This window comes from Dermatophagoides pteronyssinus, unplaced genomic scaffold, assembly GCF_027571235.1.
Source record: "Dermatophagoides pteronyssinus isolate colony J.1.1.1.1 unplaced genomic scaffold, Derpt_VIB-CSIC_2022.12 sq0004, whole genome shotgun sequence".
Lineage (NCBI taxonomy): Eukaryota > Metazoa > Arthropoda > Arachnida > Sarcoptiformes > Pyroglyphidae > Dermatophagoides > Dermatophagoides pteronyssinus.
In genome coordinates, this window is record NW_027461528.1 from 1139901 (window position 1) to 1152605 (window position 12705).

The window sequence follows — 12705 nt, forward strand, 5'->3', positions numbered from 1 at the left end:
GACTTTTCATTCAACAAAAAAAACAATTTTTTGCGAATGAAAATCCAAAAAAAAAAAAAAAAAAAAAATCATATGTGAGACTTTTATTTTTATTCCGTTATTTAGTATCGCCATCTTTTGGAAAAACTAAAACATTATTATAATTCGAATGTATTTTGAATTCGAATCTGTTTCCCCCCTGAAATTCTGTGTGATGGGAAAAAACCTGTTGTTGGTTTTGTTTGCATAAAAAATTAATTAGCATCGATTACATTGAACATTGTTTTGTTTTTTCTCGATCATTTTTTGGGAAAAAAACTACCATGAACTGGATATACCGAATAGAAAAGAAAAAAAAAAACATCGAAGAAAATAAGCAGGACACACATTCATGCATGAATGGTGATGATGCAAGTGAGAAGAAAAAAATGCCGAATATAAAAAACAAGTTGATTTCAGCTGCTTATCGATTTTTTTTAGCAAAGGTGGTTGTTATTATTGTCATACATGGATGGTATTCAGGATCATCGTCGTAGTCTTCGTTGTAGCCGTGGTAGTTGATGGCGGTGGTGGTGGTGGTGGTAAACGATAAAGCTAAAAATCATTCGTTAACGTTTGTTTTTCTTCATTCATCCATTCCTTTTCTGAGTAAAATGAATGAAAGAGTGAGATAGAAAAACATTTTTCTTTTTTGGCAAATAACTTCGTGGCCATTTACGGATTTACGAACTCTAAACAAACAAACTTTGAACATCGTTTTCCTTCATCTTCATCATCGTTTTTTCATCATCATCATCATCGAATCCATTCATCACCATCATCATTGTGATTTCGTCAACAAAAAGAAAAAAATCGGGGAAAACTGGCCAAACAAACAAACAAACGAAAAGAAAATCCAAAAATAAACAGAAAATTTCTGACAACGTCAACAAACATTGATTGATTTTGAAAATAAACATATTCACTCAGGGAAGAAAAATCAATTGATCATCGTTGTTTTGTTTGGTTAATGATCAACAAAAACCGCCATCAACATCAAACATCAACAAAAATGTCATCATTATTGAAAATGAATCAAAAATTTCTATCGAAAAGTAGTTGGAGTATACGTGGTGGTGGTGGTGGTGGTGGTAGCAATAACAACAATAATAATAATAGTCCATCATTACAAACGCAAACAAATCGTATTAATCAATTTCGATTGTCAAAAAATTTTATCCAAAATAATAATAATAATTCACCAACGACAACGATCAATGATTCACCATCTCGTTACAATAATCACCATTATCGAAATCAAAATAATCAACAACGAATAATGCTATCAAATAATGTTGTCAATGAGAAACACCCCACATCAGAATCGATAAATAATAATCATCAGCATCACAATAATGATAATCAACGACAAATTAAGCCAAAAAAAGATCTAGTCAATATGAAAAACAATGAAAAGATTGATCATCAACAACAACAATCATTATTTTCACCAATAAATATTTCAATGAATATGAATCAAATGAATTTATTACGTAAACAACGACAAAAAGGTCTTTCACATTCAATCAATGATTTAAGAGATTTAAAATTAAAAACAAAACAACAACATCAAAATAATTTAAATAATCAAAATAATAATGTTGATGATCATTTTGAATATGAAATTAAAGAACGTCGTATCGATATGTATATTGCTGAAATTGAAATGGATCCTGTGTTTCAATTAGGATCAACAATAAGGTTAGTATTGAAAATATCGATATTTTTTTCTGTTGAATGTTTACGACGCCAAACTCGCGTGTTCTAAATTAAAATAAATCAGCTGATATTTTCTCATTGAATCCTGGTTTTGTTATTGTTGCTCTGTTACTGTTATTTGGGTTTGGTATCCCAAATACACAACACATAGTGATGATGACTATATGTCCTGCTCAATTTTTGCTGTGCTTGTATGCTATGGATACATCTATAACACAAAACACACGATAGTTTACAGTTATAATTATTCAACTGAATTGGTTTCGTTTTTTGAAATTTTCCTCGTGAATTGATTCGATTTTTTCTTTTGATTTTGATTGATTAAAATGATGATAAACACTACGGCAACAACAACAACGTCGTCGACGACGACGACTACGAGGAAAACATCATCATCATCATCATTATCGAATACAAATTCCAAACCATTATTTCGTTCGGATACAAAATTTGATCATCTGTTATTGGAATTAGAATCTTCGGATGCTAGTACCATAGCGCTTGTTTTAAGGTTTTCTTTTTGTTTGTCGAAAAATGATTTTTTTTTTTTGTTGATCAAACGATGATGGAAAACTAATCTTGAATGTTTTTTGTTCTCATTTTTTTCAAACAGAGCAATATATGATGGTGATGAACATGATCGTTTTATGGAAAAACTTGATATGCGAATCAAGAATCATGATAAAGATATTGAACGAATGTGTAATTGTCATTATCAAGGATTTGTTGATTGTATACATGAATTGTTAAAAGTTCGACCACAAGCACAGGATTTAAAAACTGAAATCAATCAAATTAATAATGAACTGTTGAAATCATCGGAAAATATTCAACGAAAAGCAGATGAATTAATAAAATATCGTCGTGTTTTATGCAATACAAAAACAGCAATCGAATATCTACAGGAATGTTTACCAATGTTGGATACATTTTCTAAACTTGATCAACAAATGAATGAAAAAAAATATTATTCAGCATTGAAAACCCTGGAACAATTCGAACGTTTATATATGCCTAAATTTAAAAAATATCGTTTTGCACAAACAATGTTTTTACGTGTACCTAAAATACGTGAAACAATTAAAAAAGAATCGATGAAAGATTTAAAAGATTTTCTTGAAAATATTCGTCAATTAACATTTAAAATTGGTGAAATTGCAATGAAAAATACGGCCATACGTTATAAATCAAAAGATTTTGCCATGATTCTATCGACAACAACAACAACAATTTCATCGATGGCAAATAATCGTGATAAAAATATTGATCGCTCAAAATTGGGAACAAATTTCATTCGAACGAATGGTGATAAAATGAATGGTTTAAATCATCTAAACCATGATGATAATAATAATGGTATTAATTCGGATAATGAAGATGATTATATGATGATACAAGAAGAATTAAGTGCAACTGATTTAGTTGATTTTAGCCCAGTTTATCGTTGTTTACATATTTTTGGTTGTCTTGGTGCACGTGGTCAATTTGAATCATATTATCGTCAACAACGTAAACAACAGGCACGTTTAATTTTACAATCATTTTCAATTCCACCATCATCATTAGCTAGTATTACCAATGTATTTAATCGTGAAAATTTTAAAAATTATCTATTCGGTGTTGTTGGATTTTTTGTCATTGAAGATCATCTTTTGAACACTTCGAATGGTTTGGTTACGAAAGAATATCTTGAAGAAAATTGGAATGATATTATAAAATCATTAATTGAATCGATTCATTTTCAAGCTACATTATGTCAAGATTCCGAACAAATGTTATATATGAAAAATATGTTAATGTTATTCTGTGAAACTACACATAATTATGGTTATTCAGTTGAATCAATCATAAAATTATTGGTCGAATTACGGCAACTTTATACTGATATTCTTCTTAAACAATGGTCACTAGTCTTTCGAAAAATTTTCGATTCCGATACTTATCATCCGCTAGTGGTGAATAATCAACATGAATTTAATGAATATTTTAATGATTTGAATGCTGAAGAATTAGAAATGTTTAAAGATAATGATGATACTATGCAAAAATTGGATATGTTTCCAAAACGATTTCCATTTTCATCATTCGTACCACATGTTTATAAAAAAGTTAAAGAATTTATTATTGTTTGTTTAAAATTTATTGAAGATTTAAATCTAAATGATAGTGATAAAGAAGATACTGTAAGAAAATCAACAAATCTTCTATTGACAAGAACATTAAGCGATTCACTTTCTAGTCTGATTAAAAAACCAAATTTAGGCTTATTACAATTGATACAAATATCAATTAATACAAATTATCTGGAAGAATCAAGCATTGTATTAGAAGTATTTATTTCGGAATTAATTCATCGTAAAAATACAAAAGAAAAATCATCCGATAATTTTACATCATCAAATCGTCTTAAATATTCATTATCAATATCTGAACCATCATCACAATCACATTTGGCTAGATTACAAGGTCGTACAATGTTTAAAGATTCAAGATCAGAAGCTGAATCACAAATCTATATACAATTAAATAATAAGATTGAAGAATTTTTTTCACTTGCAACATATAATTATATGTTATCCGATTCACCGGGTAAAGCATCAAGTTATATTCTTGATTTAATGGCATTTTTAAAATCAACATTCGAAGCATTCACAAATCTGCCATCAAAAGTTGCACAAACTGCATGTTTATCGGCATGTAAATTTATTTCATCACGTTTATTAAACATACTGCTTGAAGATGATATTAAATCTATATCACATGGTTTTTTACAACAATTCAATCTTGATTTAATGCAATGTGAAATGTTTGCCGGTAGTGAACCGGTAAAAGAATTTGAAGAAGGTGCACTACAATCATGTTTTGCTGAACTAAGACAAACAATGGATCTGTTTATGGAATTTGATTCATGGAGTACTTATTTTGCTGAATATGGTAAAAATGAATCCAGATATTTGAGAGTTAATCCACAAACAGCATTAATATTATTAGAAAAATTAGTACGTGGTGATAATAAAAAAACAATATTTTCAGCATTATCAAAAAATGAACGAGATAAAAAAAATAAAATTGATACAATATTGAAAAAGCTTAAACAATTAATAGTTGCAAATAATTAAAAAACAAATTTTTGGTGCCAATTCAGATTTTCTTCTTTTCATTTAACCCCTCCTTGGAAAAAACAACAACAATTTTCTTTATGATTGATTGATTGATCCACATGCTGATATAATATACTACTTCCCTTTTTAATTTAATCCCAATAATGATTTATCCAAGATGATGATGTTATAATTTTTTTTTTCCATTCCTTTTTTTTTCTCCAATTGTCCAACACTTTTATTAAATATTCATTGTTTTTCAAATAAAAAAAAAATTGTTATAAATTTTGAATAAATTTTTTTTTTTTTTTTTAAACTGATTTGAAATTTAAAAAATTTTAATTAAATTAATCAGATCAGATCAGATCAATAAAAGTTAATCAAAAAATTTTGTTTTTTTTTTATTGATCTAAGGGTTTTTTTTATTTGCATTTCAATAATCCATAAATATTATGGTTGCTAAGATGTTTCAGAAAATTTTTTTCCCTTCTTCTTCTTCTTTTTTTGCAGGATAATTTATGTTCAATTTTTTTTTCTCTTTAAATCCAAAATATATAAAAAGAATGGGCGAAAAATCATCCATTTCATTTGCGTTATTTCATTTGATGTTGGAAAAAGAAACAAACAATGTTACGTTTTTTGATTATTGTCATCAGTTTTTATACTGTGTCCGGTGTTGAATATGCACCGGTCATACAAATCGATTCCGGTTTAGTACGTGGATTTCGATCACAATTAAACGATAATAGTGTTGTTGATATTTATCAAGGAATTCGTTATGGTAAGTTTGTTTTTGTCGAAAATATTTTTTTTTCTCTCTGATCGATGATTATAATCCCGTCTTGTTTCAAACAAAAAAAGGTGAAGCAAAACGATTTGAAAAATCAAAATTTGTTGAAAAATGGTCAGGGATTTATGATGCTATTGAACAACGTGATACATGTCCACAACCGGGTAAACAAATGAAAAATCATTCAATTATTTCAAACTCAAATACAATGAGTGAAGATTGTTTATATCTTAGCGTTTATAAACCGGAACGTTCACCAAAAATTTATTTACCTGTTATGGTTTGGATTCATGGTGGTGCATTCATTACCGGTTCTATATTTGATGATATTTATAATCCAAGCTATATGGTTTCAATGGGTAAAGTTATCGTTGTTACAATTAATTATCGTCTTGGTGCATTCGGTTTTCTTTATGATGGTACGGATAATGCACCCGGAAATCAAGGATTACATGATCAAATTTTAGCACTAAAATGGGTACAAAATAATATTGTTCATTTTGGTGGTGATCCAAATCGTGTAACTATATTTGGTGAATCGGCTGGTTCAATGTCAATATCAGCATTAATTCTATCACCATTAACAAAAGGTTTATTCGGTAAAGCAATTTTACAATCTGGTGCAACTAATGCCTATCTTGGATCATGTGAAAAAAATGAGGCATTAAATAAAACAATTCATTTAGCACAACGATTAAATTGTTATGAAGAACCATTTAATTCAACAACGATCCTTGAATGTTTACGTAACACTAGTGTCGAAGATATTTTGGATGCAACTAAAGATGATATACTTAATGGCCGTCTGATGATTCCTATCTATGGTGAAAAATTGATGCCAATTCCACCGAACAAAGCATTGGAAACAAAACAATTCAATCCGATTGACATTATGTTCGGTGTAAATCGAAATGAAGGATCTAGTTTTGTTAAACGATATTTTTCAGCAGTCCAACCGGACAATAAACATCCAAATATGACATTATCAAAGGCCAAAGCATTAATATGGTTAATGATGATGGTGTTTGAAAAATCCAATCAAACTGCTCAAAAAATTACCAATTTTTATATGAAACAATTGAATGATAAATCCAATATGGATGATATTAGGTAATAATTGGTTTGGATGGTTGAAAATAATTTTAAGATTTCTTTTTCTTCTTTTTGATTATAGAATAATTATAGCTGATGCTTTTGGTGATTATCATCTTGTTTGTCCAACAATGTTATTTGGTGAATATTTTTCACGTGGTTTAAATTCATCGATCAATACATTTTATTCATATCGATTAATATTACCACTTTCGAATGGACCACTTAGCTGTAAAGGTTGGGAAGGTGTTTGTCATGGTGAAGATGTTGTCTATCTATTTCATGTTCCTATGGATCCACATACATATACAAAACAAGAAATTCAATTAAGTAATGATATGATTTATTCATGGACAAAATTTGCATGGACTGGACATCCAAATTCATTGAAAAATTTGGATGATAATCAAACAGTTGAATGGATGGAAGCAATCAATCAGAAACATAAATCCGAAAGTGTATCATTTATGTCATTAGATTCGAATCATTATCAAATGATTACAAATTTTTTCCAAACTAAATGTGATCAATTTTGGAAACCAATTTTATTTAAAGAATAATAAATAAAAATAAAAATTGTTTTCATTTTGATTTTACGTTAAAACTATTAATTTAAATGTTACATATATTTTTTTTTATCGAAATTTAAAGTTCAAAGTTCAATGATGCTTCAATAATGAAGAAAATAAATGTCGAATACTTGATGATATTCTTCCAATGATTTTTTTTTTCAATTAAAATCCATTTGCATTTGCTATTATTTTGATGTCGAAAACAAAATGTTACGTTTATTGGTTTTTGTCATCAGTTTACTTCATATCGCGTATAGTATTGAATATGCACCGGTCATACAAATTGATTCAGGTTCAGTTCGTGGATTCCAATCTAAATTACTCGATAATAGTATTGTCAATATTTATCAAGGAATTCGTTATGGTAAGTTTGTTTTTTTTTTTTTTTTTTTTTTTTGTTGAAAAACTGGCATCCGAATATTTATGATTTTTTCTCGCTGATCCTTTATTCGCATGAAGGTCAAGCAAAACGATTTGAAAAGTCAAAATTTGTTGAAAAATGGCAAGGAATTTATGATGCTATTGAAAAACGTGATTCATGTCCACAACTGAATATAAAGAAAAAGAAAAATTCATATACAATAAGTGAAGATTGTTTATATCTAAGTATATATCGACCGGAAAAAATATCTGACAATAAACAATTACCAGTTATGGTTTGGATTCATGGTGGTTCATTTATAACCGGTTCTATATTTGATGATATTTATAATCCAAGCTATATGGTTTCAATGGGTAAAGTTATCGTTGTTACAATTAATTATCGTCTTGGTGCATTTGGTTTTCTTTATGATGGTACGGATAATGCACCCGGAAATCAAGGATTACATGATCAAATTTTAGCACTTAAATGGGTACAGAATAATATTGGTCATTTTGGTGGTGATCCAAATCGTGTAACTATATTTGGTGAATCGGCTGGTTCAATGTCAATATCAGCATTAATTCTATCACCATTAACAAAAGGTTTATTCGGTAAAGCAATTCTGCAATCTGGTGCAACTAATGCCTATCTTGGATCATGTGAAAAAAATGAGGCATTAAATAAAACAATTCATTTAGCACAACGATTAAATTGTTATGAAGAACCATTTAATTCAACAACGATCCTTGAATGTTTACGTAACACTAGTGTCGAAGATATTTTGGATGCAACTAAAGATGATATACTTAATGGCCGTCTGATGATTCCTATCTATGGTGAAAAATTGATGCCAATTCCACCGAACAAAGCATTGGAAACAAAACAATTCAATCCGATTGACATTATGTTTGGTGTAAATCGAAATGAAGGATCTAGTTTTGTTAAACGATTTTTTTCAGTAATCCAACCGGACATTAAACATCCAAATATGACATTATCAAAGGCTAAAGCATTAATATGGTTGATGATGATGGTGTTTGAAAAATCAGATCCAACTGCTAAAAAAATTACTGATTTTTATATGAAACAATTGAATGAAAAATCCAATTTCGATGATATTAGGTAATCATTGGTTTGGATGATGATTAAAAATAATTTAAAGATTTCTTTTCTTCTTTTAATTACAGAATAATTATAGCTGATGTTTTTGGTGATTATCATTTGGTCTGTCCAACAATGTTATTTGGTGAATATTTTTCACGTGGTCTAAATTCTTCAATCAATACATTTTATTCATATCGATTAATGTTACCGCTTTCGAGTGGACCATTTAGATGTAAAGGTTGGGAAGGTGTTTGTCATGCTGAGGATATTATTTATCTATTTCATGTTCCTATTGATCCTAAAACATATACAAAACAAGAAATTCAATTAAGTAATGATATGATTTATTCATGGACAAAATTCGCATGGACAGGACATCCAAATTCATTGAAAAATTTGGATGATAATCAAACAATTGAATGGACAGAAGCAATCAATCCGAATGATAATTCCGAAAGTGTTTCATTGATGGGATTAGATTCAAATCATTATCAAATGATTACAAATTTTTTCCAAACTAAATGTGATCAATTTTGGAAACCAATTTTATTTAAAGAATAATAAATAAACATTGTTTTTTATTTATTTTCAATCGATCGATCGATCAAGTACTTTGTTATCATCAATTTGATAATAAATTAATTTATTTAACATCAACAAAATGATGATAAATTTATAAAAAGAAATATCAATTTTTTTTAAATTGTTTATTTGTATCTTTGTGTTGTTTTTGTTACTCGCAATGAAAAATGATACATTTGATTATAATAATACTGTGTTTTCAATCGACAATTTTTTGTATTGAATATGCACCAATTATTCAAACAGATCGTGGTAATGTTCGTGGTTTTATAACGAAACTTACGGATAATTCTTCGATCTTTGTTTATCAAGGAATTCGTTATGGTAAATTTTAATTTTTTATTTTTAAATCACCAAATGAAAAACTAACAAAAATCTTTCAATCTTTCCATTAAAAGGACAAGCAAAAAGATTTGAAAAATCTACATTTTTACAAAATCATTGGAATGATACATATGATGCTATTGAATTTCGTAGTGTTTGTCCACAACAAGGCAATTATACAATCATTACTGGTTTGGATAATTCACCAGAAAATTCTCAACCAACAATGAGTGAAGATTGTCTTTATCTAAGTATATATCGACCGGAAAAAATATCAAACAATAAACGAATACCAGTTATGGTTTGGATACATGGTGGTGCATTTATTGTTGGTTCAATATTTGATGATATTTATAATCCAAGCTATATGGTTTCAATGGGTAAAGTTATTGTTGTTACAATTAATTATCGTCTTGGTGCATTTGGTTTTCTTTATGCTGGTACGGATGATTCCCCTGGAAATCAAGGATTACATGATCAAATTTTAGCACTTAAATGGGTACAGAATAATATTGGTCATTTTGGTGGTGATCCAAACATGGTTACAGTATTTGGTGAATCAGCAGGTGCATTATCTGTATCGGCATTAATTCTTTCACCATTAGCCAATGGTTTATTTCATCGTGCAATCATTCAATCCGGTGCAATTCTTTCCTATTATGGATCATGGAATAAAAATCTAGCCATGCAAAAAACATTAGATTTTGCTCATCGTTTACATTGTTATCAGCCAAATATTTTGGATTGTCTTCGTAATCGTACAATCAATCAGATTTTAAATGTTTATAATGATGAAATGACATTTTCACGTTTAATGATACCGATTTTTGGTGATGATTTATTACCTATTTCACCAAATGAAGCATTAAAAGTAGCCAATAATCAAGTAGATTTAATGTTTGGCGTAACAAAAAATGAAGCAGCCGGTTTTATTGTACAATATATTCCCGAAGTAGAAGCTAATGATATTTCATTATCGATGACAAAAATGGCCATACGATTATTAGTTATGGCATTTCAAGAATCTAAACAAACAGCTGAAAAAGTGGTAGAATTTTATTCAAAAAATCTAAACAAATCAACAAATCAAAATGATTTAAGGTAAACAAAAAAATATCCTTAAATTTTTTCTCAAAAATTTGAAATTCTTTAAAATTTTTAAAAGATTAACTATAGCCGATATACTTGGTGATTATCAAAATGTTTGTCCAACAATTTTATTTGGTGAATATTATGCACGAGCAATGAAACCGTTTACGAAACATTTCTATTCATATCGATTAATGTTACCATTATCAAATGGTCCATGGAGTTGTCAAAAATGGCAAGGTGTTTGTCATGTACAAGATGTTATATATCTTTTTTATGTTCCATTGAATCATCATTTATATACAAAACAAGAAATTAAATTAAGTAATGATATGATAAAAGCATGGACTTTATTTGCTAAAAATGGTAATCCTGGTTCGTTGACAACAATATCCAAACCAAATCAACCGATTGAATGGAAAATGGCTATGACCAACAGTAATTATACCAATGATGATTATGTTTCATTTATGTCATTAGATCCAAATAATTATCAAATGATTGAAAATTATTTTGAAGAAAAATGTGATAAATTTTGGAAACCATACATTTTTAAATGAAAAAAATATATTTATATTTTAAATCACCAACAGATGGCGTAATCATGCAATTTTTTTGAAAAAATTCAATTTGATTTCCGTAAAATGATTTCAATGTTATTCGCGAATTAAATAAAATAAACCCAGAATGGACATCAAATGTTTGTAATGTCCAGCGAGAAAAATTAATAAAATTAATGACCAAATCAGTAATGTTTGTGATTATCATATGATGTGAATTAAATGTTTTTCCATTTGTGTGTGTTTTTTGTTCAAACCATAAGTTCACATGGAAAACAGAAAAAGTTTTTCCTTTTTCTTTTTTTGATGACCTAAAAACCTTTTTCCCATTTTTCATTTCTTCTTCTTCTTCTTCAGGTAGGTATTGTTGCATAAATGATGATAATATGTGAACATTAACAACAACAAAAAAAATAACATTCATTTATTCAACATCAAATGGACAATAACATTTTTGTTGTTGTTGTTTCCAGTAAGATCTTAATGATGATGACATTTAACATTTTGGTTTTTTCTTCTTTAAATCATTTAGGACATATGTCAACAGGACTATGATGAATCAATCATTTCGAACGAATCGAATGGGAAAAAAATCAGAAATGCGTTTGAAATTCTTTGAAAATTCCGATGATAATGATGACAAGCAACAGGCATCATAAATAAAACATTTTAATTTGAAAATTTTCAAGATTTTTATCTATAGATTATTATGCTTCAAGGCAATGACGATAATTGTGGAAATTGAAGAAACAGAACAGAAGCGATCAGATTGGTCAATTAATAATAATTAATGAATAAAGGTAAGCAATAGCAATAGAAAACAGGGAGTAAACATAAACTTGTTATAATTCGAACAACAACAACAACAACGAATGACTCATCCATCCATTCAATTCAATTTAAAAATACGAATTCTAATTTGAAAAAAATGGAAGAAAGAAAAAGCAATTGAATACATCTTATAATAATCATTCATTTGTTTGAAGGGGGGAAGGTTATACCTTTATTTTTTTTTTTTTACATGCCTATTGCATGATCATCATCATCATTTAAAGAAATATACAAAAGTTTAGAAGATAACAAGATTCATTTGTCATTTTTTTTTTGTTTTTGTTTGTTAAATCGAAGAACTTGAAATTGATGATGATGATGATCATGATGAGAGAAAAGAGAGAACCATCCATATGGATTCGAATTTTTTGAATTGAAGAGTATTCTGTTCATAAACTAATGCTGCTACTTTGAATTTGAAATTCAAGATTCAAAACACAATAGGACAATGGCCCAAAGCTAAAAGGTAGTAGCAGTTTTTTTTTGGTTATAACATAGTAGCATAAAATATCGAAAAGATATTTATGAAAATTTTTTTTGGATAGTGGTAAGAATCCAA

General features: G+C 28.4%; 4 protein-coding genes across 5 annotated transcripts; all 4 read left to right on the forward strand.

The window, feature by feature from the left end:
• The first annotated feature begins 219 nt into the window (after positions 1–219).
• On the forward strand, positions 220–5105 carry Sec15 (exocyst complex component Sec15). Of its 2 annotated transcripts, none has more exons than XM_027345198.2 (2): positions 220–1719; positions 2351–5105. In XM_027345198.2, exons 1-2 carry the CDS (start codon positions 989–991, stop codon positions 4854–4856), a joined length of 3237 nt encoding a protein of 1078 aa, XP_027200999.2. In that variant the 5' UTR covers positions 220–988; the 3' UTR covers positions 4857–5105. The 2 variants fall into 2 exon arrangements, with proteins under 2 accessions (XP_027200999.2, XP_027200998.2); XM_027345197.2 differs by lacking the exon at positions 220–1719 and adding an exon at positions 1802–2248 and having other exon boundaries at positions 2351–5103.
• Positions 5106–5412: 307 nt separating this feature from the next.
• Positions 5413–7311, forward strand: LOC113795025 (cholinesterase-like). Its single transcript, XM_027345199.2, has 3 exons — positions 5413–5619; positions 5700–6738; positions 6803–7311. The coding sequence occupies exons 1-3, from the start codon at positions 5466–5468 to the stop codon at positions 7278–7280; spliced, it is 1671 nt and encodes a 556-aa protein (XP_027201000.2). The 5' UTR covers positions 5413–5465; the 3' UTR covers positions 7281–7311.
• Positions 7312–7499: 188 nt separating this feature from the next.
• On the forward strand, positions 7500–9368 carry LOC142644918 (cholinesterase-like). Its single transcript, XM_075819687.1, has 3 exons — positions 7500–7656; positions 7752–8778; positions 8844–9368. Exons 1-3 carry the CDS (start codon positions 7500–7502, stop codon positions 9319–9321), a joined length of 1662 nt encoding a protein of 553 aa, XP_075675802.1. The 3' UTR covers positions 9322–9368.
• Positions 9369–9459: 91 nt separating this feature from the next.
• Positions 9460–11517, forward strand: LOC113795027 (cholinesterase-like). Its single transcript, XM_027345200.2, has 3 exons — positions 9460–9666; positions 9741–10767; positions 10832–11517. Exons 1-3 carry the CDS (start codon positions 9510–9512, stop codon positions 11313–11315), a joined length of 1668 nt encoding a protein of 555 aa, XP_027201001.1. The 5' UTR covers positions 9460–9509; the 3' UTR covers positions 11316–11517.
• Positions 11518–12705: the final 1188 nt, after the last annotated feature.

Excerpts from the sequence above, each read along its gene's own strand:
- Sec15 (XM_027345198.2), top strand. The coding sequence starts at position 989 with ATGATCAACAAAAACCGCCATCAACATCAAACATCAACAAAAATGTCA. Across the intron at positions 1,720-2,350 it reads CAATTAGGATCAACAATAAG|AGCAATATATGATGGTGATG; the intron begins GTTAGTATTGAA and ends TTTTTCAAACAG.
- LOC113795025 (XM_027345199.2), top strand. The coding sequence starts at position 5,466 with ATGTTACGTTTTTTGATTATTGTCATCAGTTTTTATACTGTGTCCGGT. Across the intron at positions 5,620-5,699 it reads TTATCAAGGAATTCGTTATG|GTGAAGCAAAACGATTTGAA; the intron begins GTAAGTTTGTTT and ends AAACAAAAAAAG. Across the intron at positions 6,739-6,802 it reads TCCAATATGGATGATATTAG|AATAATTATAGCTGATGCTT; the intron begins GTAATAATTGGT and ends TTTTGATTATAG.
- LOC142644918 (XM_075819687.1), top strand. The coding sequence starts at position 7,500 with ATGTTACGTTTATTGGTTTTTGTCATCAGTTTACTTCATATCGCGTAT. Across the intron at positions 7,657-7,751 it reads TTATCAAGGAATTCGTTATG|GTCAAGCAAAACGATTTGAA; the intron begins GTAAGTTTGTTT and ends ATTCGCATGAAG. Across the intron at positions 8,779-8,843 it reads TCCAATTTCGATGATATTAG|AATAATTATAGCTGATGTTT; the intron begins GTAATCATTGGT and ends TTTTAATTACAG.
- LOC113795027 (XM_027345200.2), top strand. The coding sequence starts at position 9,510 with ATGATACATTTGATTATAATAATACTGTGTTTTCAATCGACAATTTTT. Across the intron at positions 9,667-9,740 it reads TTATCAAGGAATTCGTTATG|GACAAGCAAAAAGATTTGAA; the intron begins GTAAATTTTAAT and ends TTCCATTAAAAG. Across the intron at positions 10,768-10,831 it reads ACAAATCAAAATGATTTAAG|ATTAACTATAGCCGATATAC; the intron begins GTAAACAAAAAA and ends AATTTTTAAAAG.